The sequence below is a fragment of the Gallinula chloropus genome (genome assembly GCF_964237585.1).
Source record: "Gallinula chloropus genome assembly, chromosome: 23".
Classification (NCBI taxonomy): domain Eukaryota; kingdom Metazoa; phylum Chordata; class Aves; order Gruiformes; family Rallidae; genus Gallinula; species Gallinula chloropus.
The window spans coordinates 6,115,653-6,143,400 of record NC_140108.1 but is presented as its reverse complement, the minus strand read 5'-3'; the positions used below and the strand labels follow the sequence as shown (position 1 = coordinate 6,143,400).

The following is a 27,748-nucleotide window of genomic DNA, read 5'->3' as shown; positions in this document are numbered from 1 at the left end:
CACCCAGCCGTGTCCCCCCCGTGTCCCCCCATGTCCCTCCCGTGTCCCCCCGTGTCCCGTGTCCCCTTCCAACTTCCCACAGTTCCCCCCCCCCCCACAACCCGTCCCGTCCCGTCCCGCCCCGTCCCGCGCGCGCTCCCGCTCCCCCCCCACCCACCCCCCCCTCCGCCTTGTGCGCGCCCCCGTGCCCCGCCCCGCGCGGGGCGGCGCGTTGCTGGCGGGGCGGGCGGCGGCGCGGAGCGGAGCGGGACGGAGCGGGACGGGCCGGGACGGCGGGGCCGGAGCGGGCGATGGGGCCGCGGGGGACGGCGGCGCTGGGCGCCCTCCTGCTGCTCGGAGCCCTCCTCGGAGTGAGTGTGTCCCCCGTGTCCCCCCCCCCCCCGCCTTCCCCTCGGGGTTGGGGTCCCCCCCGGGCAGTGTGAGTGGGCGGGGGGTGTCCCCGAAGGAGTTGGGGTCCCCTAGAAGGGTTTTTGGGGCTTCCCTCTGGTTGTACCCCCCTCCACGTTGGGGTTTGGAGCTGCTGAAGGAGTTCGGGGGTCTCCTCAGGGAGGTGGGACCCCCCCGCGGGGTGTCCTGAGTTGGAGGGGTCGTGGTGTCGCCGGAGGGAATTGGGGTGTGTCCAACCCCCCCCCCCCGCTCTGTGTGCCGGGGGGATGCGGAGACCCCCTTCCCCCCCCCGATGCTGCCCTGGGAATTGGGGTCTCCCCGGGCTCCGAGGTGAGGGGGGTTCCCCAACCTCCATCCCCCGTCCCGGCCGGGGTTGGGGGGGGGTCCCCCGGGGCGCGTGGTGTCCCCACCCCCCACGCCCATCCCCGAGCAGACTCGGGGTCCCCTGGGGAACGGGGGCGCATGAGGACACCCCCCCCAGCCCCCGGGGAATCGGGGTCCCCCCGGGGGGTTCCCCCATCATCCGTAAAGTGTCTGTAACCCTGGGGGTCGTGTTGTGCCCCCCGGTACCCCACTGTGTGTCCCCCCGCCCCGGGTGGGAGTCGCGTATGGGGGGGTACGTCCCGCTTTTGGGGTGCTGCCCCCCCCCGCCGCGCCCCTCTCCCACCCCAGCTAAATTTAAAGGGTGACGGGTGGCGCCGGGCACCCTAAAAATAACTCTCCCAAAATACCCCCCCGGGGGGTGCGTCCCCCTTGGGGGGGGGGGGTGTCACACCCAGTTGGGGTGCGGGAGGGGAAGGGGGGGGGCAGACACACCCCTGTGTCCCCCCAGGGCGGGGGCGAGGTGGGTTTGCCCCCTGGGGGGCAGGACACCCCCTAATTGATGGGGAGACCCTCAAGCAGGAGTATGGGGGAGGGGCTGGTAGTGATGTGGGGGGCACCCCCCTCGTACCGGGGTGGGGGGGGACACACCAGGGGGGGTGGTTTGGGGCTGGGACGATGCCCGGGGCAGAGAACAGAGGGGGCCTTGTTGCTCGGGGCCATGCTGGCAGGGCTGCCCCCCCCCCCGCCGTGGGGCTCCCACCCACGTCCCGGCGGGGAAAAGAGGGGGCAGGGTGGGGACAAGGGGGTGCCCCCCACTTTGCTCCCCCCAGCATCCCACACACACCCCCCCGCCCCATTCTGCTGTGGGACAAGGGGGGGATTTGGGGACACCCTGATGGGGGGGGTCACCCCAATATCCCCCTTCTGGGATGCTGGGGGGGTGTATCCCCCCAAAAAACCAATTGGGGGGGGTCCACCCACTCCACGGGAGGGGGGTGGGGTGATGATGGGGTGACCCCCATCCCCCCCCCGGGCTATGAAGGGTTAAGGGGGGGGGGGTGAGGGCGCAGCAGGAATGTGCGATAAGATCGCCAGGCCTGGGGGGGGGGAAGGGGTGGGGAAAGGGGTGGGGGGGGGCCACGCACACGCGTGTGCACACACACCCCACACCCCCCCGGGCTGCTCAGACCTCCCTGCGCGCTCTTGCACGCTCGTGTGCCCGCTCGCCCCCACGCCTGGAGGGGGGGGGGGGGGGCGTTGGAAGTGGATAGGGGGGGTGTTGGGGGGGGGGTTGTTAGTGTTCCCCATGGAGACCCAGTAGGAGATTTGGGGATGCCCCCCCCCCCTCCCTTCAGGCCCCCCGTGCACGTGGCCCGGCCGCTCCCGGCGCTTCGGTTCTTTCCCATCGCCAAAGATGGCCCGGCCGGGGGGGGGGGATGGCGGGGGGGGGGGGGGAGAGAGAGAGAGAGAGAGAGAGAGGCGGGGGGGGGGAAGGCGGCCCAACCCGGCGCCCTCGGGGCGTTCCCGTCCCCCCCCCCCCCTAAAAAAAGCCCAACCCGGCTCTTTTGGGATAAATTAGGCAATGCCAGCGGGGAGGAATGCAGCGGGGGGGGGGTCACACATATTTCGGGCCCCCCCCCCCCACCTTGTGTGTGTGTGTGCGCCCCCCCCCACCCCCACCCCGGAGTCACTTTGACCCCGCAGCTGTTTTCACCCCAAATCACCGGGGGCTGGGGGGAGGGGGGGTTAAGCAGCTGCCTGTACCCCCCCATCCCCCCCAAGGGAGCAGCATCCCGCCAGCTGTGCTGGCAGCTCCCCCCCCCCACCCCAAGGCTGGGGAGTCTGTGCCCCCCCCCCCCCCCTAAACCCAGGCAGTAGGGTCCACACTCCCCCCCCCCAAAAAGCCGGGGGGGGGGGCTCAGCTCTGCAGCGGGGTCCCCTAAATCCCGAGGGACCCCCCAAAGGAAGAGGAAGGGCTGGTTGTTTTTTCGGGGGGGGGGGGGGGCAACACCTCGTAGCTGCGACCTTGGGGGAACAATAAGACTGGGGGGGGGGGGGCTGCTATTAATAACCCCCCCGGTTATTATTCCTGCCGTGCGTCACCTCCTCTTCCTCAGCCGGATGAAGTAAGGGGGGGGGGGGGCACGTCCAGATTATTGGGGAGGCCATCTAGGGGGGGGATTTTTTTGGGGGGGGGGCACATCCAGATTGCAATGAGGAAGCCAGTTTGAGGAGGAGGGGGGGGGGGAGGTGTTGAGATCCCCCCTCCCCTCCCAAATCTGGGGCGTGAGATTCCTGGGGAGAAGCCACACGTAGGGGCAGGGTGGTGCTTCCTCACCCTCCTCTTCCTCGCACCCCCCGCCCCCCCCCCCCCCTCACATCCATCCCGCCCCCCCTTTCCCCAGGGTGCGGGGCAGAATCTGGTTCGGAGAGTGGAAAATGTGAGCGGCGGCGGCGTCCGGCCGGGCGCGGTGCCCCGGCCCCGGGAACCCAGGCGTCCGGGTGCGGGGCCGGACTACGGGGAGGGGGGGGTGGGGGGGGGGGCTTCCGGTAACAGGAGAGGGGTGACCGGCCCCCACCCCGGCCACGGCTGCCGGGACAGGCAAGCTGCCCTTCCGCCTGGCTGCAGGGGCCCTGCTGCCTGTGGGGCAGCGGCAGAGAACCCCCCCAGCTTGGTGCATGTGTGTTGGGGGGGGGGGGGGGAAGAGGCAGAGAACCCCCACACTCAGTGCATGTGTGGGGAGCTGTAGCAGAGAACCCCCACACTCGGTACATGTGTGGGGGCCAGTGGCAGAGAACCCCCCCACTCGGTGCATGTGTGGGGAGCTGTAGCAGAGAACCCCCCCACTCGGTGCATGTGTGGGGGCCAGTGGCAGAGAACCCCCCCACTCGGTGCATGTGTGGGGAGCTGTAGCAGAGAACCTCCACACTCGGTGCATGTGTGGGGGCCAGTGGCAGAGAACCCCCTCGCTTGGTGTGTGTGTGGGAGCACAGTAGCAGAGGACCCCCCACACTCGGTGCATGTGTGGGGGGAAGCAGCAGAGAACCCCCTCACTTGGCGAGTGTGTGTGTGTGTGTGTGGGGGGGGGGGCACAGCGGCAGAGAACCCCCACACTCGGTGCATGTGTGGGGGGCAGCAGCAGAGAAGCAGCGGCAGAGAACCCCCACACTCGGTGCACATATAGGGAGCTGTAGCAGAGAACCCCCATACTCAGTTCATGTGTTGGGGGGCAGTGGCAGAGAACCCCTGCGCTCGTTGCATGTGTGGGGGGCAGTAGCAGAGGACCCGCTCACTTGGTGAGGGGGGGGGTGTGTGTGTGTGTGTGCAGCAGCAGAGAACCCCCACACTCGGTGCATGTGTTGGGGAGCAGTGGTAGAGAACCCCCACACTCGGTGTGAGTGTGGGGGGCAGCGGCAGAGCCCATACACACTCAGTGCACGTGTGTACGGGGGGAGGGCAGTACCAAGGAACCCCTTGCGCTCGGTGCATGTGTTGGGGGGCAGCAGCAGAGCACGTACACACTCGGTGCATGTGTGCGTGGGAGGATGATGGCAGAGCACGTACACACTCGGTGCATGTGTGTGTGTGTGTGGGGAGGGGCAGCAGCAGAGCACTCCCCTGCTCACTGCCCGCCTGGGCTCCCCGTGCCTCAGTTTCCCCTCTGCACCCCCACCCACCTCCCTCCCCTCAAGCATCCAGGACCCGGCTGGCACCCACAGGGTGCCACCCCCCCCATCCCAACCCGGACTCCTTTGGGGTGCTGGGTGCCCCCTCCCATGCAGGCGAGCGGGCACGTCCCCCCCTTATTCTCCCCCCCCCATCCCAGCGCCCGCTTAATCCCCTGGCGCTTGTTTGCACAGCAAAGTGCTGCCCCGACGGATTCCACGCCACGGCGGGTGCCGGGGGGGGGGGGGGAAGGTTTGGGGAGGGGGGGGGAGGCCGGGGGGCCCCCGCCGCTGCTGGCACCGGGCGTGCAAATGCGTGTGCACTGTCACGTGTGGTGGGTGTGCACACGTGTGGGTGTGCACATGTGGTGGTGGTGCAAGGGCAGCTGTGCACTGCGCTGTGTGTCTGGGTGAGCACACGCGTGTGCATGGGGGGAATCCCCGTGTCAGTGTGCACAGGTGGTGGTGCAGCCGGGTGTGCACGGGGTGTGTGTGTGTCCCCCAGTGTCACCACATGCGTGTAGCGTGCACACGCATCCCGCATCGCCTGTGTGGACACGTGTGGTGGCTGCGTGCTCACAGCTCACATGTGTGTGCAAATGTGTGTGTGGGCTCACACACGTGTGCAAACCCATGTGAACCTCCTGTGCTCCCCTCATCCCCCCCCCAGCCCACTCCCTGCTCCCTGTGTGCCCGCACACACGTGTGCCCTGCATGCTCACAGCAGCACATATGGCTACGTGGGCTCACACATGTGTGCAAACCCGTGTGTGGGCTCACACACGTGTGCAAATCCATATATGGGCTCACATGTGTGCAAACCCATGTATGAGCTCACACACATGTGCAAACCCATGTATGGGCTCACACACGTGTGCAAACCCATGTGCATCCCCCGTGCTCCCCTCACCCCCCACCCCAGCCCACCCCCAGCTCCCCGTGTGCCCGCACACGTGTGTGCCCCGCATGCTCACAGCAGCACACATGGCCATATGGGCTCACACGCGTGTGCAAACCCATGTCTGGGCTCACACACGTATGCAAACCCATGTGCACCCCCCGTGCTCCCCCCACCCCAGCCCACCCCCAGCTCCCCGTGTGCCCGCACACGCGTGTGCCCCGCATGCTCACAGCAGCACACATGGCCATATGGGCTCACACGCGTGTGCAAACCCATGTCTGGGCTCACACACGTGTGCAAACCCATGTGCACCCCCCGTGCTCCCCTCACCCCCCACCCCAGCCCACCCCCAGCTCCCCGTGTGCCCGCACACGCGTGTGCCCGCTGCCGTGGCGGTGCGGTGGCGGCGCAGGAATGCGGTGAGGGGGTGATGAGCTCATCGTGTCCCCCCCCTCCCCGCGCCGGCCGTGACAGCACCGCGCAGCTATGCGGCCCCGGCCCTGCCAGCACCCACCCGCGTGGGTGTCCGTCCCCCCCCCCCCAGTGCCAGCACCGCGGCCTGGCGCATGGCATGGCGGGGGGGTGACGCCTGTGTCCCCCTCCCCAGGTCACCCGGGGCTTGGCTGAGACCTCCTTCCCTGAGGACACGGTGGCCGACCGGGTCGGGGGCACGCGGGGACGCCGGTACTACGCGCAGCTCTCCGATGATGAGGACCTGGTGGCATCTGGAGGTAAAGGTGGCACGGGGTGGCACCGTGGGGGGTGGCACCGTGGGTGGTGTGGCACCCTGGGTGAGTGGCGCTCATTCTGTCCCCATGGCGGGTGGCAATGGGACCCGGTGGCGTCCAGGAGTGAGGTGGCATGGGGTTGGATGGGTGTCGTCATGGGTGAGTGTCACCATGGCTGGGTGCTGGTCTGGGGAGGTGTCACCGTGGGTGGGTGTCACTAGGGATGGCTGGTGGCAATGGGACCTGGTGGCATCCAGCAGTAAGGTGGCACAGGGTGGCAGGGTGTCACCATAGGTGGGTGCCACCTGTGCTGTCCCATGGCAGATGGCTGTGGGACCTGGTGGCATCCATAATTACAGTGGCACAGACTGGGAGGGTGCCACCCATGCTGTCCCCATGGCTGGTGGCAATGGGACCTGGTGGCATCCAGCAGTAAGGTGGCACAGGGTGGCAGGGTGTCACCGGGGTTGGGTGTCACCGTAGGTGGGTGCCACCTGTGCTGTCCCATGGCAGATGGCTGTGGGACCTGGTGGCATCCAGCACTACGGTGGCACAGGCTGGGTGGGTGTCACCAGGGATGGGTGGCACCGTGGGTGGGTGTCACGCTGGGCGAGTGCCACCCGTGCTGTCCCCATGCCTGATGGTGAGGGACCAGGTGGCGTGCAGCGCTAAGGTGACACAGGGTGGGTGGGGGTGTCACCACGCCGGGTGCCACCCCTGACATCCCCCACGGCAGATGGCAGCGGGGAGGACGGCAGCGGCGTCACCTGGTCACCGGCGAGCACCACCCATGCACCCAGCATCGGGCTGGCACCCACCGGTAAGGGGACACCACGGGGTGTCACCCGTCCCCCCGGCTGTCACCGCGCCACCGCTCTCAAGCTCTGTCTCCTCTTCATCCTCCTCTGTCTTCTCTTCCTCCTCATCCTCCTCCTCCTCCTCGGCGGGCAGCCCCCGGCCCCCCTCCCGCGCCGGCGGGCATGGTGGTGGCTGAGCCCGAGGACGACCCCCCGCTGAGTAAGTGACACATTTTGGGGGGACACCCCCCCCCCTCTTGCTGCACCCCCCACTTTTCTCTCCTGATGCTGCATATTGGGGAAGGGGCTGGGGGCGGGGGGGGGGGCACAGCTGAGGGGGGGTGTCACAGCTGGATGGATGGGTGGGTGATCCTGGGGGGGGTGGGGGTTGTGTATGTCTATTTTTGGGGTGCAGGTGTCACCCACCCCACACACACACTTTTTACCCCCCCCTCCCCAGTTTATTTCCGGGCACTGGTGAACTTCACCCGCAGCATCGACTACAGCCCACAGCTGGAGGACCCCGAGTCCGAGGAGTTCCGGGAGATTTCCGAGGCCGTGGTGGATACGGTGAGGATGGGGGCACGGGGGGGTGCTTGGGGGGCACCCCATGGAGCGCCCTGACCCCCCTGTTTCTCTGTCCCCCTCCCCCAAATATCAGCTGGAGTCAGAGTATTACAAGGTGCCCGGGGAGCAGGTCGTCAGCGTGGTCTTCATCAAGTGAGCAGGGGGAGTTTGGGGGGGGCTCAGGGGGAATTCGGGGGGTTGGGGGGGGGCTCAGGGGGCTTGGGGGGTTGGGGGGGGGCTTGGGGTGCTTGGGAGGGCAAGAGGAATTGGGGGGTGAGGAGGTTTGTGGGGGTATTGGGGAGGTTGAAATGATGGGAAGGTGTTGGGGTGCAGAGGGGTGGTGGAGGTTAGGGGTTTGGGGTGTGGGGGAGGTTTGGGGGTCACTGGAAGGGTTGGGGGGTTTAAGGATGATGGGGAGGTTTTGGGGGGTCTGTGGGAGGGGTTAGGGGTGATGGGGGGAGGTTTTGGGGTTGCAGGGTGTCTGGGAGGGGATGGGGAGGTTTGGTGGGGGGTCTTTAGGGAGGTTAGGGGTGATGGGGAGGGTTTGGGGGGGGCGCAGGGGAGGTTTTGGGGTGCGGGGTGGGTTTTGGGGTGCTGACTTGCGCCCACAGGGAGCTGGAAGGTGACGTCTTCGTGGAGCTGGACGTGGGCTCGGAGGGGAACGGGGATGAGGAGCAGCTGGGGGGGGTCCTGCGGGACCTGCTGGCCGCCGGCTCCATCGCCTCCTACCACACCTCCCCCCACGGCTTCCAGTTCCGGCGCCTGGGGGCCGGTGAGCACCTGGGAGGGGTCTCAGGGCAGGGGGGGTGGGGGGTCCGGGAGGGTCTGGGGGGGCTGTGAAGGAGCCTGGGGGAGTTACAGTTTGGGGGGGGCTCAGACCACCCCATATTAACCCACAGGCCATCACATCCTGTGGTTTCATGGTGTGTCTTGACCCACCCTCACCCCAAATCTCTACCCCCGCCCAGTGACCCCCCACCCACGCACCTGCACCCCCCTGGAGTTCGCCTGTGGCAGCGGCGAATGCGTCGCGGGCGAGTACCGCTGCGACCGCCGGCCCGACTGCCGCGACGCCTCCGATGAGGACGGCTGTGGTGAGGCACCCCCAGAAAACACTGCCCCCCCCCCCCCAGATTTCCCACATAAGCCACCCCCAGTACCCCCATTTCCCCCCCATAATCTCCTTGTAATCCCCACCACTTCACCCCATTTCCCCCATTAACCCCCATAACCCCCCTGTGCACCTATTTCCCCCCCATAACCCCATACCCCCATTCCCCTCATTGACCCCCCCATTCCCCCCGTTGTCCCCCCATTCCCACATTCCATCCCATTTCCCCCATAACCCCCATTTCCCCCAAAAAACCCCCATTTCCCCCTTTGCCTCCTCACTGCCCCCCCATTTCCCCCATTCCTCCTATTTCCCCCCATTACCCCCATGACCCTCATAACCCCCATTGCCCCCCCATTGCCCCTCATTACCCCCCATTTCCCCTCATTGCCCCCCATTCCCCTCCATTGGCCCCCAAACCCCCATTGCTCCCCTATAACCCTCATTGCCCCCCTATTCCCCCCATGACACCCTGTTCTCTCCCATTCCCATTCCCCCCAATTGCCCCCTCACTGCCCCCCCATTTCCCCCATTCCTCCTATTTCCCCCCATTCCCCCCATTACCCCATGACCCTCATAACCCCCATTGCCCCCTCATTCCCCCTCATTGCCCCCCATTTCCCCCATTGCCCCCCATTCCCCCCCATTGCCCCCCATTCCCCCTCATTGCCCCCCATTCCCCTCCATTGGCCCCCAAACTCCCATTGCTCCCCCATTTCTCCCCCATAACCCCCATTGCCCCCCTACTCCCCCCCACGACCCCCCATTCCCCCCCATCGCCCTCATACCCCATCCCCACAGACCTCCCGCCGCCGCCTCCTCCTCCCACCACCCCCCGCCCGGCCACCACCCGCCCGCTGACCACGGCCGCCACCGTCACCGCCACGCCGCCGCTGCGCCGCCCGCTCACCCCACGGCCCCACAAGCCGGGGGCGGGCGGGTGCCAAGCGGGCGAAGCCGCCTGCGCCGACGGGCGCTGCGTCCCCCGCGACTACCTCTGCGACGGCGAGCGCGACTGCGCCGACGGCAGCGACGAGGAGGCTTGCGGTGAGCTGGTGGCGAGGGGACACACACACACGGGTTGGGGGGGGACCTGGTGGGTGCTGACACCCACCCCCCTCATCCTCACCACAGGCACCCCGTCGCCGTGTGAACCCAACGAGTTCAAGTGCCGCAACGGGCACTGCGCCCTGAAGCTCTGGCGCTGCGACGGCGAGAACGACTGCGGAGACGGGTCGGATGAGGACGATTGTCGTGAGTGCGGTGACACCGTGAAGTGGTGGCTTGTGACACAGTGATGTGACACGGTGATGTGGTGACGTGGTGACGTGGTGATGTGGTGATGTGGTGAAGTGGTGATGTGGTGACGTGGTGATATGGTGATGTGGTGACGCGGTGACGTGGTGATGCGGTGACGCGGTGATGCGGTGACACAGTGACATGGTGGCATGGTGATGCAGTAGCACAGTGGTGTGGTGATGTGGTGACATGGTGACGCGGTGCGGTGGTGATGTGATGCAGTGATGTGGTGACGCGGTGAGGTGGTGACGCGGTGACGCGGTGAGGTGGTGACATGGTGATGTGGTGATGCGGTGAAGTGGTGACGCAGTGACGCAGTGAGGTGGTGATGCAGTGATGCGGTGATGCGACACAGTGATGTGGTGATGCAGTGATGTGGCGATATGGTGACACGGTGATGCAGTCACGTGGTGACATGGTGATGTGGTGACAGTGACGTGGTGATGTTGTGATGCAGTGATGTGGTGACACGACATGGCAATGTGATGATGTGGTGGTGCAGTGACGTGGTGATGTGGTGACGCGGTGATGCGGTGACACAGTGACATGGTGATGCGGTGACACAGTGACGTGGCGATGTGGTGACGCAGTGATGCAGTCACGTGGTGATGTGGTGACGCAGTGATGCAGTCACGTGGTGATGTGGTGACACAGTGACGTGGTGATGTGGTGACGCGGTGACGTGGTGACGCAGTGACGTGCTGATGTGGTGACGCGGTGACGTGGTCACACAGTGACGTGGTGATGCGCTGACGCTTGATGCCCGTCCCCATCCCCGCTTACAGCCACCAAGGCCCCCGGTGCTGCCTGCGGCCCGGCGGAGTTCCGGTGTGTGACGAGCGGGAGCTGCATCCGCGCCAGCTACCAGTGCGACCGCGAGCCCGACTGCCCCGACCGCTCCGATGAGGTCGGCTGCGGTGAGTGACGTCACGGCGGGCGGTGGGGAGACACCGCGTGCCAGGAGCGGGCGGCGACGGGCCAGGGGGAGTCGGGCAGTGACCCACAGGAGGTGACAGGCCGGGGGGGGGTATTGGGCAGTGCCCCCGCAGGTGGTGACGCTGCCGCGGGAGTCGGTGCGTGCGGTGCCCGGACAGACCGTCACCTTCACCTGCGTGGCCACCGGTGTCCCCACCCCCATCATCACCTGGCGCCTCAACTGGGGGCACACGCCCAGCAGCCACAGGTGGGCGGGGCCGAGGGCGTGGCGCGGGGGAGACCAAGGGATTGGCTGTGATGGAGAGAGGGGGGCGGGGCTTGTGCTGGGGCGGGGGCGTGATTGGGGCGGGGCGCGAAGGGGCGGGGCTTGTGCTGGCGTGGTGGTGAATGGGGATGGGGTGTGAATGGGGAGGGGCTTGTGCGGGGGCGGGGGATGTGAATGGGGACGGGGTGTGAATGGGGACGGGGTGTGAATGGGGACGGGGTGTGAATGGGGAGGGGCTTGTGCTGGGGAGGGAGATGTGAAGGGTTTGAATGGGGATGGGGTGTGAATGGGGACGGGGTGTGAATGGGGAGGGGCTTGTGCTGGGGCGGGGGATGTGAAGGGTTTGAATGGGGACGGGGTGTGAATGGGGAGGGGCTTGAATCGGCGTGGCTTGAGTGGGGAGGGGCTTGAATGGGGCGTGGCTTGAATAAGGAGGGGCTTGAATGGGGGTTGAGCAGGGGAGGGGCTTGAATGGGGAGGGGCTTCGGTGGGGGTTAAATGGAGGTGGGGGGCCTGGATGGGGAGGGGCTTGGATGGGGGTGCGTGGTTTGAATGGGGGCGTGGCTTGAGCGGGAGAGGCATGGGAAAGGGCTTGAATTGGGGAGGGGTTTGCATGGGGCTGGGCTCAAATTGGGGAGGGGCTTTGAAGGGGGGCGGGTCTTGTTGTGTGGGGCGGGGCCTGTGGGCGTGGGGGGCCACACATGTCCCGGTGCCAACGAGCCCCGCAGGGTGTCGATCACGAGCGAGGCGGGACAGGGCACGCTGACCATCCGCGACGTGAAGGAGGCTGACCAGGGCGCCTACACCTGCGAGGCCATCAACACCCTGGGCATGGTCTTCGGCATCCCGGACAGCATCCTCACTGTCACCCGCCCCGGTGAGTGCCCTGCACTCCTCCCACATCCCCCCTCCTCCCCTTGTATCCCCCACATTCCCCCTTCCTCCCCCTGTATCCCCCCACATTCCCCCTTCCTCCCCCTGTATCCCCCCACATTCCCCCTTCCTCCCCCTGTATCCCCCCACATTCCCCCTTCCTCCCCCTGTATCCCCCCACATCCCCCCTCCTCCCCCTGTATCCCCCCACATCCCCCCTCCTCTCCTCATATCCCCCCCATATCCCCCCTTGTTCCCCCATATATCCTCCCCACCATGGCACTGTCACCATCACCCATCACCCTTGCAGGGCCATGCCCTGAGGGCCACTTCCAGGTGACAGGGACATCCCGCTGCCGCCCCTGCTTTTGCTTCGGCATCACCACCTCCTGCCGCGCCACCGCCCGGCACCGGCACCGCCTCCGCCTGCGCTTCGACCGCCCCGACGACTTCAAGGGTGAGTGATGGGTACAAGGGGACAGGGTTGGGGAGGGGGGGACCAGGGACTCGCCAGGGGCTGAGCATCTCCCCGCAGGCGTCAACGTGACGGTGCCGGCGGCACCATCCTCGCCGGTGCTCTCGGCCACTCAGCTCCACGTGGATGTGGGTGCTGAGGAATTCCAGCTCCTGGATCTGTCCCGACGGTTCTTGGCCCTCGATGCCTTCTGGGCGCTGCCAGATGCTTTCCTTGGGGACAAGGTGACAGCAGGGGTGGGTAGAGGGTTGGGGACACCGGTAGTACAGCTGCTGTGACACCCTGCCTGCGTTGCCAGGTGGATGCCTACGGGGGAGCGCTGAGTTATGGGGTGCGGTACCGGCTGGGCCGGGGTCCTGCTGAGCCCACCACCCACCCCGACGTGGTGCTGCGGGGCCACGGGCGGCAGCTGCGGGCACGGGCTGGGGCCACCCGACCTGACGTCCTCAACCGGCGGCACGTGCCCTTCACAGAGGTGGGTGATGCTGGTGGCTGTCCCGGGGATGGTGGCACCAAGGGGTAGGTGACACCAATGTCGGTGGTACCCTGGTGTGACTTTCCATGTCACTGTCCTGGCAGGAGCACTGGGAGGATGAGGAGGGTGCCCCCGTGAGCCGGGAGCTGCTGCTGCTGGTGCTGCAGGGGCTGGAGGGCATCTTCATCCGGGCGGTCTATGACGGGCGCATGGCCAGCGTGGGGCTCAGCGACGTGGCCATGGATGTCACCAGCCCTGGTGACACTGGCTTGGGACCAGCTGGGGACGTGGAGGAGTGCAGGTGAGTGTTGGGTAGCAGGATCACGGGCTCGGTGCCACCGTGATGGCACCGTCACACCACTGTGTCCCCAGGTGTCCCGTGGGCTACACCGGGTTGTCGTGCCAGCGATGTGCCACCCGCTTCGAGCGGGTGACGAGGGGACCCTACTTGGGGACCTGCTCCGGTTGCGGCTGCCATGGCCACTCCAGCACCTGTGACCCCGTTTTTGGGCACTGCCTGGTAAGGAGGGGGGGTGGCTGTGGTGACAGGATGGGGACGTGGCACAGTGCCACCGCCCTCCCCATGTCCCACGTGTCCCACGTGTCCCACATGTCCTGTGCCCCCCCAGAACTGTCAGCACAACACGGAGGGTCCCCAGTGTGAGAAGTGCAAACCCGGCTTCTTCGGCGATGCCACCAAGGGCACAGCCACCGCCTGTCACCCTTGTCCCTGTCCCTACACCGAGACAGCTCGCAGGTGGGTGCCGACCCCAGGAGACCCCCTTCAACACCCCAAAGTGTCACCACCCCAGCGTCACCGTCACTGTCACCTGCAGGTTTTCAGAGTCCTGCTTTTTGGACACGGATGGACAAGCCACCTGTGATGCCTGTGCCCCTGGTTACGCCGGCCGCCGCTGCGAGAGGTGAGGAGGGCAGGGGGGGCAGAAAGGTCCCTGTGACCCCCCCACTTCCACCTGAGAACCCCACCCATCACCCACCCATCCCCATAGGTGTGCCCCGGGCTACGAGGGAGACCCCATCCAGCCAGGCGGCAAGTGCACCCCAGTCGGTGAGTGGGGGGTGCTGGTGGGTGGGTGGCCCACTCAAGCCCCTCCCTGGGGGTGTTGTCCCCCCCCTCACCCTCGCTGTCTGCAGGCCAGGAGCTTGTCAAGTGCGACGTGCGCGGGGGCAAGGACGTGGCTGGCGGCACGTGTCACTGCAAGGTGTGGGCAGGGCGTGGGGGGGGTTCACATCCCCCACTGTGCCCAGTCTGAACCCCTGGGGCACCTAGTGGGATCCCTGGGGCACCCAGTCTGACCCCAATGGTACCTGTTCTTGGACCCCCCCGCCCACGGTACCCAGCGTGACTCCCCCATGGTGCCTTTCTGACCCTCCAGGACACCCAACCTGACCCCCATAGCACCTGTTCTGGACCCCCCCCCCTCCCCCCTCATAATACCCAGCCTGACTCCCCCCATGACACCTATTCTCACCACCCCCCCACCCCCAACACCCACCATGCTCCCCCACCATGGCACCTATGCTTCCCTCCCCCAAGACATGCAGTGTGATCCCCCCTCCATGGCACCCAGTGGGATCCCCCATAGCGCCTGTTCCACACCCCCATGGCATCACACCTCCCATTTCCATGCCCCATCCCCATCCCACTCACCACCCCAGCACCCCACTTCCCAGTCCCCAAGCACCCAGTTGGTCTGACCCCCTCCTCCCCGGCACCCCCACCCACGGCACCCCTGTCCCGCAGCCCAACGTGCGGGGCCGGCTGTGTGACGCCTGCGCCGCCGGCACCTTCCACCTGAGCGCGGCCAACCCCGAGGGCTGCCTGCAGTGCTTCTGCATGGGCGTCTCGCGGCAGTGCGCCAGCTCCGCCTGGAGCCGCCACCAGGTACCCGTGGCACGCGGTGTCATGCCCAGCCAGACCTGTCATGCCGTGTCGTCCCAAGTACTGCCATGCTGTGTTGTGCCACGTCGTGCCGTGTTGTGCCATGTCATGCTGTGCCGTGCCATGCTGTGCCATGTTGTGCTGTGTTGTGCCATGTCCTGCTGTGTCATGCCATGCAGTGCCACATCATGCCGTGTTGTGCCATGTCATGCTGTGTCATGTCATGCTGTGTCATGCCAGGCTGTGCCATGTCATGCCGTGTTGTGCCATGTCCTGCTGTGTCATGCCATGCAGTGCCACATCGTGCCGTGTTGTGCCATGTCCTGCTGTGTCGTGCCGTGTTGTGCCACATTGTGCCATGCTGTGCCACATTGCACCGTGTTGTGCTGCGTCATGCTGTGTCACGCTGTGTTGTGCCATGCTGTGACATGCCACTGCCTGTAGTGATGAGTCATGCCACGCACTGCCATACCGTGCTTTACCATGCCCTGTAGTGCTATGCCATGCCATGTCTTGCCACATGATGCCGTGCTGTGTCTTCCCATGCTGTGCCATGTGGCACCAGGCCATCCCATGCTGTGCCATGTCATGTCATGCTATAACATCACACGGCACAGTGAGCTGTGCCATGTCATACCAGCTGCCACCGTGCCGTCGCGTGCTGCATCGTGGCAGGCTGTGCCGTGTGGCACCATTCCGTGCTGCGTGGTGCCATGTCATGCCCTGCTAAGCTGCACTGTGCTGTGCCATACCATGCCAGGCCGTGCCACCCCCAGTGCCCCTTTGTGCTCCCTCCAGGTCACCCTCAGCTCCGAGGACACGCCACCTCTGCCCCTGTCCAACCTGGCTGGCACGGAGACGCGCGACGGCGCCCGGTTCTCCTCCCCACGGGAGCTGCTCTTCGACACCTTCCGCGACCTGACCCCCGACGTCTACTACTGGGTGCTGCCCGCGCCCTTCACTGGGGACAAGGTGCCAGCGCCGGGGGCCAGCTGGAGGGGGAACGCACACACACATGAGAAGCATGTGTCTCTGAGCTGAGCCTCACTGTGTCCCTCCCCTCAGGTGACCTCGTATGGTGGTGAGCTGCGGTACACGGTGACGCACCGAGCGGCGGTGGGTGCCCAACCATTGCTGCGCCAGCCCGACGTCCTGCTGCAGGGTAACGGCATCCTGCTGGAACACTTCTCCGATGCCACCCCTGCTGCTGGCATCCCCACCACCATCACCGTGCCCTTCCGTGAGGTGAGCACTGGCGGGTGGCTGTGTCCCCCCCTTAGCCCCCTATAGTGGGATGGGGTTGGGGACGTGGCGGTCACCCCCCGGCTGTGCCTGCAGCGTGCCTGGCGCCGGGCGGACGGGCGCGATGCCACCCGCGAGCATCTCCTGATGGCTTTGGCTGATGTGGATCTCTTCATGATCCGGGCGTCCTACTCAGATCACCCAGAGGAGAGCAGGTACCAGGGGTCACACGTCACCCCAGGGACGTGGGGACACGTGTGGCAGGGTGGTGGGTGATAGTGACATCCCCTCTCCCCCGCAGGCTGGCTGATGTCAGCCTGGACGTGGCAGTGCCACACGCCACTGGCCGCCCACCGGCACTGGAGGTCGAGGATTGCGCCTGCCCGGCCGGTTACCGTGGCCCCTCCTGCCAGGTGAGGCCCTGGGGTGTCCCCTCACCACGGTGCTGGGGTCCCCAAGCGCTGGCTCACCCCACCGTCCCCGTGTCCCCGCCGTAGGACTGCGACGTTGGCTACACGCGCAGCACCGCCGGGCTCTACCTGGGCACCTGTGAGCCGTGCCAGTGCCATGGCCACGCTGGGCAGTGCCACCCCGAGACCGGCGTCTGCCAGGTGAGCTGGGGACAGTGAGGGGACACCCTAAGGACCCCTGTGGTGCTGCCACTGCCGCCATCACCCCCTTCCTCCTTCGCAGGGCTGCCGGGATCACACCGAGGGTCCCCAGTGTGACAAGTGCCAACCTGGCTACTACGGTGATGCCACCCGTGGCACCCCGGGTGATTGCCAGCCCTGTCCCTGCCATGGACCCCATGGTGACACCCAGTAGGTGCTACCGCCATTCCCCCAGGACCTCCATGTCCCAGTGGATGCCTTTGGGGGACTCACCCAGCCCTGTGTCCCCTCCACAGGGTGACTAAGAGCTGCTTTGAGGACACGGACGGGCAGCCCACCTGCAGCGCCTGCGCCCCAGGACACAGCGGGCGCCTCTGTGAGAGGTGCCAAGGGAACTTGGGGTGGGCTTAGGGGTGCACCCTACCCTCCTTTTCCTCGGCATGTTTTGGTAACCCCCCCTCACCCCCACCCATAGGTGCTCGCCCGGGTATGTGGGAGACCCGCTGCGGGGAGAACCGTGCCGAGGTGAGCTCCGTGGGGAGGGGGCAAGGGGGTATCCCCCAGGGGGGGCACTGGGGGGGCTGTGCCACACCGCTCTCCCTCCATCCCTCCTTCCAGAGCCGGGCATCTCAGGTGGGCAGTGCCAATGCGACCCGCGCGGCAGCCTCGGCGAGGGCTGCGACGCCAACGGGCAGTGCCGCTGCAAGGTGAGTCCCTGTGTCCCCAAACCGGAGTGTGGGGGGCTGACAGGACATCACCCACCCCTGTCCCCTCGCTCCAGGCCAACGTGGAGGGTCCCCACTGTGCCACCTGCCGTCCCCACCACTTCCACCTGAGTGCCAGCGAGCCGGCCGGCTGCCTGCCCTGCTTCTGCATGGGCATCGTCCAGCACTGCGCCAGCACCGCCGCCGCCCGCGGCACCGTGAGTGTGTCCCCAGGGTGTCCCCAGGGTGTCCCTGTCCCTGCTCAGCCCCTAACTCCCCCCCCCACCCACCCTACAGGTCCGGACGCCTTTCGGTCCCGGTGATGCCCAGGGATTCGCCCTGGTGAACCGGCAGCGCAGCACCAGGGTGGGCAGCGGCTTCACGGTGGAGCCGGGCACCCCCCAGCCCCGCCTGACCTACAGCCGTTTTGGGGAGCTGCCCCCCGACTCCTACTACTGGCAGCTGCCACCACCCTACCAGGGGGACAAGGTAATGGGGTGACTCCTGCCCTGGGGACAGGGGTGCCCGAGGGAGCACCCAGCCTGCTGGAACCTGCACCTGCTCCCTGTGGGCACCCCTGGGTGCTTGCCCCAGGGCTTGGGGGGCAGACCCCTGGCTCCTGCCTTCTCCTTTTTCCTCTATTTCCCCCTTTTCCTTCATCCTCTTCCCTCTCCCCCTTCCCATCCCCTTTTCCATCCCCATCCCCTTCCCCATCCCCCTCCCCTTCCCCATCCCCTTCCCACTTTCCCCATCCCAATCCCTATCCCATTCTCCCCCCCCTTCCCTTTCACTTCCCCATCCCCACCCTCTCCCTCCCTGCCCCCCCAATCCCCCTCCCCATCTCCCCATGCAGGTGGGCTCCTACGGCGGGCGTCTCCGCTACACCCTGACCTACACCCCGGGGGGGCAGGGAGCCCCCCTGCCTGACGCCGACATCCAGATCACGGTATGGGGGTGCTTGGCAGGAAAGGGGGGAGCACACAGAGGGTGGCACCCAGGACCCCCCTGATCCCCCCCCCCACCCTATATCTGCAGGGCAATGACATCACGCTGGTGGCGTACCAGCCCGACCTACCCCCAAGGACCACTCAGACCTTCGAGATCATTTTTCGGGAGGTAGGAGGGGACTTTCACCCCATCCCCAGGACGTGCCAAGTGGATGGCCCCCCACCCTTGACACCCCCCCGCTCCCCCCCTCCCAGCAATACTGGCAGCGGCCGGATGGGCAGCCAGCGACGCGGGAGCATCTCCTGATGGCTTTGGCTGACCTGGATGAGATCCTCATCCGTGCCACCTACTCCACGAGCACAGCTGCATCCAGCATCGCTGACATCACCATGGACACCATCGTGCCCCCCCAGCCTGGCCTCCCCCCAGCCCCCGAGGTGGAGGAGTGTCGCTGCCCCCCTGGGTACCACGGGCTGTCCTGCCAGGTGAGCCCTCAGCATCCCTCCCATCAGCCCCCCCATCATCATCCCCCACCCCCATTCCCAGGGGTGTTTTGGGGGAGGTGTGGTGACAGCACTGACCCTCCCCACCTTTCCCCCCACTTCCCAACTTCCCTGCAGGATTGTGCCCCTGGTTACACCCGTACTGGGGGGGGGTTGTACCTGGGGCACTGCGAGCTCTGCGAGTGCAACGGGCATTCGGATACCTGCCACCCTGAGAGCGGCGTCTGCTCCGTAAGTTGGGGTCCCTGATGGGTTTCGGGGGGTCTGGGGGCTCATCCCAGCTGTGTACCCCCAAACACTTGTGCCCCCCCTTCCTCCCAGGGCTGCCTGCACAACACAGCAGGGGATTTTTGTGACCAATGTGCCCCTGGTTTCTACGGGGATGCTACTGCTGGTACCCCTGAGGACTGCCAGCCCTGCGCCTGCCCCCTCCCGTACCCCGAGAACCAGTGAGTGCTGGGGCTGGGCTGGGGGATGCTGTGGGAAGAGACGTGTCCCCACCTCACCCTGTGCCCACAGGTTCTCCAGGACCTGTGAGAGTTTGGGAGGCAGCGGGTACCGCTGCACCGCCTGTGAGCCGGGCTATGCTGGGCAGTACTGTGAGCGGTGAGAGTCAGGGGGGGCGGCCAGCACCCCCATGTGCCCACCCCCATGAGCACACCCCCCCCCCATACCCACCCTGAATTACTCAGCTTAGTGTGTTCACCCCGATATACCCACCGTGATGTGTTCATCCTCACCCCCTCCCCGATATGCCACCTCAGTGCACCCACCCCCATGAGCTCACCCCAATCTACCCACCCCAGAGTGCTCACCCCCATATGCTCCCTCTGATATACCCATCCCAGTGCAGTCACCCTCATGACCTCACCCCAATATACCCACCCTGACAGGCTCACCCCAATATACCCACCCCAATATACCCACCCTGACAGGCTCACCCCAACATACGCACCCCAGCATACCCACCCCACTGAGCTCACCCCAATATACTCACCCTGAAGTACTCAACCCAGTATATTCACCCCAATATACCCACCCTGATCGGCTCAACCCATATACCCACCTTGATATACCTACCCCAATATACCCACCAGATGAGCTCACCCCAGTATACCCACCCCAATGTGCTCACCCCAATACACCCACCCCAGCTGGCTCACCCCACCATATCCACCCCAATACACCCAACCCAAGGGGCTCACCCCAATATGCTCCCCCCCCACACACCCCTGAGCCCTACCTCCCCAATAGTCCCACCCCAAGGGGCTCACCTTGCTTCATGCACCCCACTATACCCCCCATACCCCCTCCCCAATACACACTCACCCCCTCTTTACCCCGCAGCTGCGCCCCTGGCTACGTGGGTGACCCCACGGCCCGCGGTCAGGCGTGTGTCCCGGTGGGCTCCCCGCTGCCCCTGGCTGTCCGTGTCCACCCGCCGCGCACGGCAGTGGCGCAGGGCAGCGCGGTGACCCTGCGGTGCCAGGCCAGCGGGGACCCCCCCTTCTATTACCACTGGTCACGAGAAGATGGGAGACCCCTCCCCGAGGGCGCCCAGAGCCGGCGACAAGGTATTGGGTGGCTCAGAGAGGTGGGGAGTGGGGAGGGGGGACAGGACATGGATATCGGAGTGTCCCCAAGGAGGAGGGACATGGGGTGTCACCTGTGTGTGTCCCCCCCAAAGGCGAGGAGCTGCACTTCGCCAGCATCCAGCCCTCGGAAGCCGGCGTCTACGTCTGCTCCTGCCGCAACCTACGGCACAGCAACGCCAGCCGTGCTGAGGTCATCGTCACTGGTATGGCACTGTCACCTCGGGGGGGGGAGGAGGTGAAAGGGGTCACACACGTGGAGGGGGAGTGGGTCTCACTTCTCCTGTCTTGGTGCAGAGACCCCTGGCAAACCCATCACTGTCACCGTGGAGGAGAAGCGGGTGCAGCGGGTGAAGCCCGGCGCTGACGTCACCTTCGTCTGCACCGCCAAGAGCAAGGTGAGCTGGGGGGGGATGGGCAGGGCAGAGGGACCCCCCCCAGGTGCCCACATGGCCTCTCAAGGCATGCAGGCACCCATGGGTGTCCACGGGGTCACGCAGGGCAGAGGGACACCCCTGGGTGTCCATGGGGACAGCTGGGACGTGTGGGTATCCATGAGGTCATGCAGAGCACAGGAACACCCTTGGGTGCCCATCAAGCCATACAGACCCCCCCCGCAAAACACCCTTGGGTGCCTCCACGACTCTACAGGATACACCAACACCCCTGGGTGCCCACCTGTCCCCCGTGGGTGCACCATCCCATGCCTCCTGCCCATCCCTGTGGCCTCAGGCCTGCCCCTCTCTCCCCACCAGTCTCCTGCCTACACCCTGGTGTGGACGCGGCAGAACCACGGCACGCTGCCGCCTGGCGCCGTGGACTTCAACGGCATCCTCACCCTGCGCAGCGTGCGGCCCGAGGACGCCGGCGTCTACGTCTGCACTGGCTCCAACATGCTGGACATGGACGAGGGCACGGCCACGCTCTACGTCCAGGGTGAGCCATGGCCAGGGGCCAGGATGACGGGCACGCTCAGCACCCAGGCACTGGGGTGATGGGCACACACGCTGTTCAGGTGTTGGGGTGATGGATATACTCGGCACCCAGATGCCAGGGTGATGGGCATGTGATGGGCACACTCCTCAGACACTGGGCTGATGGGCTTGCTTGCTGCCCAGATGGCAGGGACGTGGGCGTGTGATGGTCACAGTCACTGCTCAGATGCCAGGGTGATGGGCTTACTTGATGCCCAGATGCCAGGGTGATGGGCATGTGATGGGCACACTCCTCAGACACTGGGCTGATGGGCTTACTTGGTGCCCAGATGCCAGGGTGATGGGCATGCGATGGGTACACTCACTGCCCAGATGCCAGGGTGATGGGCATGCGATGGGCACACTCCTCAGACACTGGGCTGATGGGCTTACTTGGTGCCCAGATGCCAGGGTGATGGGCATGTGATGGGCACACTCACTGCCCAGATGCCTGGGTGATGGGCTTACTTGGTGCCCAGACACTGGGGTGATGGACACACTGTCCTGACCCCCGTGGCCTCTTTGCAGCCCCCTCGAAGACTCAAATGTTTTATGGCCCCATCGAGTTTATGGAGGGGCACAGACCGGGTAAGTCACCGCAGGGGAACACCCCTGGAGGGGGGGGGGGTCCTTGTGCTCCCTGCACCCACCGCATGCTGGGGCTCTGCCACGCACCCGCCACCGGCTGTGCCACGCTGCCCCCCAGCCCATCCCCGCATCCCACTGCCCCCACTGCCTGGGGCCAGCATCACGGGGAGCCAGCCCTGAGCCCCCTCCCACCACCACCTCCCCACCTGGGGTCTCACCGCAGCCAGCACCGCCGCCGCTCCCACCGCCGCCGTGGAGCCAGCGCAGCTGAGCGTGGCACCGGGGCAGCCGGCCGAGTTCCGCTGCGTGGGCACCGGCAGCCCCCCACCCACTCTCGAGTGGCTCGGTAGGTGCCCACCGGGGATGGGGGTGAGGGTGGGGGGCACACACCAGCATACTGGGGCTTTGGGGACACAGTGACTGGGGTGTGATGCTGGGTGACGTCCCTGCAGGTGCGCTGCCGCCGCGGGCCGTGGTCCATGGCGGGACGCTGCGTATCGGCGCTGTGGAGCCCGCTGACGAGGGGCACTACGCATGCCGGGCGCGCAGCAGCGCCGGGCAGCACACCGCACGCGCCTTCCTCCACGTGCAAGGTGAGTGGCATCCTCATCATCCCCATTGTCCCCCTCATCCCAATTGTCCCCCTCATCCCCATGGTCCCCACCATCCCCATGGTCCCCACCATCCACTTCCATCATCCTCATCGCCTCCATCGTCCCTATCACCCCCATCATCCCCGTCACCCCCTCCTCTCCTTCATCCCCTGCATCCGCCACCTCCCATCCTGTTCACCCCACTGCCCCTGTCACCCCCACATCCCCGTTGCCCCCCTCATCCCTGTCATCCCCATGGTCCCCACTGCTCCCATCATCCCATTGCTGCTGTGAGCCCCTGTTGCCTCCATGGTCCCCATCACCCCCATCATACCTGTCACCCCCTCCTCTCCACCATCCCCTGCATCCCCCACCACCCATCCCCATCACCCCACTGCCCCGTCATCCCCCCGTCCCTATTGCCCCCCACATCCCCATCATCCCCACTGCTGCCATCATCCCCATCGCCGCTGTCATCCACATCGTCCCCGTCATCTGTTGTCCCCATCATCCATCCCCACCTGTCCCCGTGTCCCCCCCTTCTTCCCCCAGATGCGGATGCGCCACGGGTGCAGGTGAGCCCGGAGCGGACAGAGGTGCAGGAGGGCTCCACAGTCCGGCTCTACTGCCGTGTTTCGGGGTCACCCACTGCCACCATCACCTGGGAGAAGCAGGGGGGCACCCTGCCACCACAGGTGAGCCAGGCGCCGGCACCTTTGGGTGCTGCTGGGGGGGCTGGTTACAGGCACACCATGGGTGCTGCTCACCCCCTGGCTCTTGGTGCCGCAGTCCCGCGCCGAGCACGGTGACATCGCCACGCTGGTCATCCCCTCCGTGACGGCAGCTGATGGTGGCGTCTACCTCTGCGTGGGCACCAGCGCCGCTGGCACGGCCCGCGCCGCCATCGAGGTGGCAGTGGTGCCAGGTGAGGATGCCAGCAGGGTTCAGGGATGGGGTTTTGGGGGGGGGGTGGGGGTACAGCCCCCCTAAATCCTGTTCCCTGTCCCCTTTTCCACCCTGCAGGGATGGCGCCGCCCGTCCGCATCGAGTCCTCGTCACCAGCTGTCCCCGAGGGACAGACCCTGGACCTCGACTGTGTGGTGGCAGGGTCCAGCCCCGCCACAGTGACGTGGTACAAGCGCGGGGGCTCCCTGCCCGCTGGCCACCAGGTAGGGCACAGGCAGGGCAGGTGGCACCCCAAATCCCACCCTGCCCCCTGCTATGTGACACTGATATGTGTCCCCAACCCCCAGGTGTCGGGATCCCGGCTCCGTGTGCCCCACGTCACGGCAGCTGATTCTGGGGAGTACGTGTGCCGGGCGAACTGGGGGAGCAGCGTCCGGGAGGCATCTGTCATTGTCACCGTCGTGGCGGGGTCGGGCTCGTCCTATGGTGAGACCGGGCTTGGTGGCACTTGGGGACACACACACGTAGTGGTGCCTGGTGGGTGGTCACAGCTCCCTCATCCCCCCTCCCCAGGGCCACCAACCTCAGGTGTCCCCGTCCGGATCGAGGCATCTTCATCCTCCGTGGCTGAGGGACAGAGCCTGGACCTCAACTGCGTGGTGGCTGGGCAGGGACAGGCCACTGTCACCTGGTACAAGCGTGGGGGGTCCCTCCCGGCCAAGCACCAGGTAGGGGACATGGATGGGGACATCCCTAAGGGGGTTGGCTGACCCATGCAAACCCAAGTGACCCCATGCAAGCTTTGGTGGCCCCATACAAGCCCAAGTGGCCCCATGCAAGCCCGTATGACACCCGTGTCCCCTCCCACAGATGTCTGGCTCCCGGCTGCGGCTGCTGCAGGTGACAGCGGCTGACTCGGGCGAGTACGTGTGTCGGGTGACCAGCGGTGCCACCAGCAAGGAAACTGCTGTCATGGTGACAATCCAGCCCAGCGGGGCCAGCAGCCATCGTGAGTGGGGACAGGGGGGTGACAGTGCCCACGTGCCATGGCTCTGGGTCATGTGTGTGGGCCAGCAAAGCTCTACCATGGTCACTGCTGTCACTGACTTGTCTCGGTCCCCAGACCCGGGCACCACAACCCCCCTGCGCATCGAGTCCCCATCCTCTGCCGTGGCTGAGGGACAGACCCTGGACCTCAACTGTGTCATCGCCAGCCCTGCTCAGGCCACTGTCACCTGGTACAAGCGAGGGGGGTCCCTCCCAGCCAAGCACCAGGTAGGGGACACGGAGGGGGATGTCCCTAAGGGGAGTGGTTGGGGTTCTCCCATGTCCCCATGCGAGTCCAGGTGGCCCCATGGAAGTTTTGGTGGCCCCATGGAAGCTCCAGCAGCCCCATGGAAGCCCTGATGGCCCCTGTGTCCCCTCCCTGCAGGTGTCTGGCTCCCGGCTGCGGCTGCTGCAGGTGACAGCGGCCGACTCAGGCGAGTACGTGTGCCGGGTGACCAGCGGTGCCACCAGCAAGGAAACCTCTGTCATGGTGACAATCCAGCCCAGCAGTGCCAGTGCCCACTGTGAGTGGGGATGGGGGGACAGGGGCTATCACCCACAACAGGTGGCACTGCCCTGCAGTGTCCCCAGGCCTGGGACAAATTGCTCCCTGGGGAAGCCAAGCTGTGTGTGTGCCCATCCCGGCTTCCCGGTGTCCCCTGGGTGGAGGGTCACACCTGATGGTGACCATGGTCCCTAACCCGTCTTGTTCCCCAGCCCCGAGCAGCACGACCCCCCTGCGCATCGAGTCCTCATCCTTGTCATCACCCGTGGCTGAGGGACAGACCCTGGACCTCAACTGTGTCATCGCCAGCCCCGCTCAGGCCACCGTCACCTGGTACAAGCGCGGGGGGTCCCTCCCAGCCAAGCACCAGGTAGGGGACACGGAGGGGGATGTCACTGAGGGGGGGTGGTTGTGCAAGACCAAGTAGCCCAGGTGGCCCCATGCCCACCCAAGTGACCCCATACCCAGCCAGGTGGCACCATACCCAGCCAGGTGGCCCCATGCCAGCCCAGGTGGCTCCAGTGACCCCGTGTCCCCTCCCCACAGGTGTCTGGCTCCCGGCTGCGGCTGCTGCAGGTGACAGCAGCCGACTCGGGCGAGTACGTGTGCCGGGTGACCAGCGGTGCCACCAGCAAGGAAACCTCTGTCATGGTGACAATCCAGCCCCGTGGGGCCGGCGGCTATCGTGAGTGGGGCCAGGGGGAGGACAGGGGACTGTGGGACCCGGCACCGTGGTCTCCTTGGCGTGACCTCCCCACGTCTGTCCCCAGCCATTAGTGTCACCCCCCCACTGCGCATCGAGTCCTCGTCCTCCTCGGTGGCCGAGGGACAGAGCCTGGACCTCAACTGCATGGTGACCGGGCAGGGACAGGCCACCGTCACCTGGTACAAGCGTGGGGGGTCCCTCCCGGCCAAGCACCAGGTAGGGGATGCAGAGTGGTGTTTTGGGTCAGAAAAGGGCACTTTGGGGAGTTCCAAGAGGTTTGTGACCCCTCCTCACCTGTGTCACCCTCTCCACAGGTGTCAGGCACCCGCCTGCGCATCCCCCAGGTGACGTCAGCCGATTCAGGGGAGTACGTGTGCCGGGTGACATCCGGCGGTGTCACGCACGAGACGTCCCTCATCGTCACCATCCAGACCGGCGCTGGCTCCTCCTACGGTGCGGGGGATGGGTCGGGGTGACACGGGGACGTGATGGTGACACAATGGCTGCCCCCCAGCCCACACTGACCCTATTGCCACCCCCCAGCCGTTGGCGTCACACCACCAGTGAGGATTGAGACCTCGTCTGCCGCTGTCACTGAGGGACAGACCCTGGACCTCAACTGTATGGTGGCAGGACAGGGTCACCCCCATGTCACCTGGTACCGGCGTGGTGGGGCTCTGCCCCCCAACAGCCAGGTAGGACGCCGGGGAGGTGACATAACGGCGCCAGGGCGCAGCCCCGCAGCGGGTGCAGAGGTGTCCCCAACTTGTCACCTCCCCCAGGTCTTGGGCACCCGCCTGCGCCTCGTCCAAGTGTCGGCGGCCGATTCGGGCGAGTACGTGTGCCGGGTGACGCTGGGCACTGTCACCCAGGAGGCATCTGTCATCGTCACCGTGCCCGGTGGTGCCGGCACCCATTACCGTGAGTGTGAGCAAGTGGGTGACACACACGGGGACAAATGGGTGCCACCTCGTGGACAAACAACCCCTTCCCCTGTCCCCCCCCCCACTCTTCTCCCACAGCCTCCAGTGTCTCCCAGCCCCTCCGCATCGAGTCCTCGTCCTCGGCCATCGCTGAGGGACAGACCCTGGACCTCAACTGCGTGGTGGCAGGATCTGGCCCCACCACGGTGACGTGGTACAAGCGCGGTGGCTCCCTGCCCGCTGGCCACCAGGTACGGCGTAAGGAGAGGTGTCACCCCAAATTCTGCCCTGTCCCCTGCTCTCCAGCACTGATGTGTCCCCCCACGTTGTCCCTTCCAGGTGTTGGGCACCCGTCTGCGCATCCCTCAGGTGACAGCAGCCGATTCAGGGGAGTACGTGTGCCGGGTGACATCAGGGGGCATCACACGGGAGACGTCCCTTGTTGTCACCATTGATGATGATGGAGCCAACCCATCCCATGGTGAGTGCCACCCTTGGGGTCACGGATCCCCACCGCTCCCAGGGACGTGGGACATTGACTGGTGGCTCTGCCCACGCAGTGTCCGGCGTCACGCCGCCCGTCCGCATCGAGTCCTCGGCGTCCACTGTCACCGAGGGACAGACCCTGGACCTGGACTGCGTGGTGGCTGGGCAGGGACAAGCCACCATCACCTGGTACAAGCGCGGGGGGGCCCTCCCAGCCAAGCACCAGGTAGGTGGGGACAGCGATGGCGTGGGGACGATGGCTCTGTGTGCCTGTGTGTGGCTGTGTGTGGTGGCTGGTTGATGTCACCGCGCCCTGACACCCGATCCCCAGGTTTCGGGGTCCCGCCTGCGGCTGTCACAGCTCTCGGTGGCCGATTCGGGGGAGTACGTGTGCCGGGCAGACACGGGCAGCGTGTTCCGCGAGGCCACCATCACCGTCACCGTCACCTCCCGTGACAGCTCCAGCTACCGTGAGTGCGGCCCCGGGGCGAGGGAGGATGCTGGGGGAGGGGACACACAGGTGACCTCAGTGGCTTCCCTGTCCCTTTGTGTCCCCACAGGCCTGCAGAGCCCCATCATCTCCATTGACCCACACAGCATGGCGGTGGCACCGGGCGAGGATGCCACCTTCAAGTGCCGCGTCCACGACGGCGCCCGACCCGTCAACATCACGTGGCGGATGGGACCTGGCCAACATCTCCAAGGTATGGTGG

The 27,748-nt window shown here is 66.3% G+C and overlaps 1 protein-coding gene across 1 annotated transcript in view; it reads left to right on the top strand.

The window, feature by feature from the left end:
* Positions 1-290: 290 nt before the first annotated feature.
* The window catches only part of HSPG2 (heparan sulfate proteoglycan 2), a gene marked incomplete at its 5' end in the record, with an annotated part of 39,161 nt that continues 11,703 nt past the window's right edge, over positions 291-27,748 (top strand). Inside the window, 66 exons of the mRNA XM_084274706.1 lie at positions 291-350; positions 5,886-6,009; positions 6,743-6,826; positions 6,958-7,023; positions 7,264-7,373; positions 7,465-7,523; positions 7,982-8,142; positions 8,339-8,464; positions 9,283-9,528; positions 9,616-9,735; positions 10,566-10,697; positions 10,819-10,963; positions 11,710-11,858; positions 12,165-12,311; positions 12,390-12,553; positions 12,628-12,804; positions 12,909-13,105; positions 13,177-13,324; positions 13,434-13,561; positions 13,641-13,727; positions 13,815-13,873; positions 13,960-14,027; positions 14,570-14,710; positions 15,506-15,679; positions 15,773-15,952; positions 16,046-16,164; positions 16,251-16,362; positions 16,447-16,560; positions 16,643-16,770; positions 16,857-16,943; positions 17,036-17,085; positions 17,179-17,267; positions 17,342-17,482; positions 17,562-17,753; positions 18,118-18,210; positions 18,300-18,380; positions 18,467-18,697; positions 18,833-18,946; positions 19,037-19,164; positions 19,235-19,321; positions 20,063-20,289; positions 20,403-20,513; positions 20,605-20,705; positions 21,063-21,243; positions 21,810-21,869; positions 22,093-22,215; positions 22,322-22,462; positions 23,015-23,157; positions 23,252-23,387; positions 23,486-23,631; positions 23,716-23,854; positions 23,942-24,096; positions 24,239-24,377; positions 24,492-24,643; positions 24,801-24,939; positions 25,133-25,290; positions 25,467-25,605; positions 25,691-25,842; positions 25,941-26,079; positions 26,170-26,321; positions 26,409-26,547; positions 26,649-26,800; positions 26,889-27,030; positions 27,110-27,261; positions 27,367-27,505; positions 27,596-27,739. Of these exons, the coding sequence (XP_084130832.1) occupies positions 291-350; positions 5,886-6,009; positions 6,743-6,826; positions 6,958-7,023; positions 7,264-7,373; positions 7,465-7,523; positions 7,982-8,142; positions 8,339-8,464; positions 9,283-9,528; positions 9,616-9,735; positions 10,566-10,697; positions 10,819-10,963; positions 11,710-11,858; positions 12,165-12,311; positions 12,390-12,553; positions 12,628-12,804; positions 12,909-13,105; positions 13,177-13,324; positions 13,434-13,561; positions 13,641-13,727; positions 13,815-13,873; positions 13,960-14,027; positions 14,570-14,710; positions 15,506-15,679; positions 15,773-15,952; positions 16,046-16,164; positions 16,251-16,362; positions 16,447-16,560; positions 16,643-16,770; positions 16,857-16,943; positions 17,036-17,085; positions 17,179-17,267; positions 17,342-17,482; positions 17,562-17,753; positions 18,118-18,210; positions 18,300-18,380; positions 18,467-18,697; positions 18,833-18,946; positions 19,037-19,164; positions 19,235-19,321; positions 20,063-20,289; positions 20,403-20,513; positions 20,605-20,705; positions 21,063-21,243; positions 21,810-21,869; positions 22,093-22,215; positions 22,322-22,462; positions 23,015-23,157; positions 23,252-23,387; positions 23,486-23,631; positions 23,716-23,854; positions 23,942-24,096; positions 24,239-24,377; positions 24,492-24,643; positions 24,801-24,939; positions 25,133-25,290; positions 25,467-25,605; positions 25,691-25,842; positions 25,941-26,079; positions 26,170-26,321; positions 26,409-26,547; positions 26,649-26,800; positions 26,889-27,030; positions 27,110-27,261; positions 27,367-27,505; positions 27,596-27,739 (8,719 nt within the window). The remainder of the gene's footprint in view (positions 351-5,885; positions 6,010-6,742; positions 6,827-6,957; positions 7,024-7,263; positions 7,374-7,464; positions 7,524-7,981; positions 8,143-8,338; positions 8,465-9,282; positions 9,529-9,615; positions 9,736-10,565; positions 10,698-10,818; positions 10,964-11,709; positions 11,859-12,164; positions 12,312-12,389; positions 12,554-12,627; positions 12,805-12,908; positions 13,106-13,176; positions 13,325-13,433; positions 13,562-13,640; positions 13,728-13,814; positions 13,874-13,959; positions 14,028-14,569; positions 14,711-15,505; positions 15,680-15,772; positions 15,953-16,045; positions 16,165-16,250; positions 16,363-16,446; positions 16,561-16,642; positions 16,771-16,856; positions 16,944-17,035; positions 17,086-17,178; positions 17,268-17,341; positions 17,483-17,561; positions 17,754-18,117; positions 18,211-18,299; positions 18,381-18,466; positions 18,698-18,832; positions 18,947-19,036; positions 19,165-19,234; positions 19,322-20,062; positions 20,290-20,402; positions 20,514-20,604; positions 20,706-21,062; positions 21,244-21,809; positions 21,870-22,092; positions 22,216-22,321; positions 22,463-23,014; positions 23,158-23,251; positions 23,388-23,485; positions 23,632-23,715; positions 23,855-23,941; positions 24,097-24,238; positions 24,378-24,491; positions 24,644-24,800; positions 24,940-25,132; positions 25,291-25,466; positions 25,606-25,690; positions 25,843-25,940; positions 26,080-26,169; positions 26,322-26,408; positions 26,548-26,648; positions 26,801-26,888; positions 27,031-27,109; positions 27,262-27,366; positions 27,506-27,595; positions 27,740-27,748) is intronic.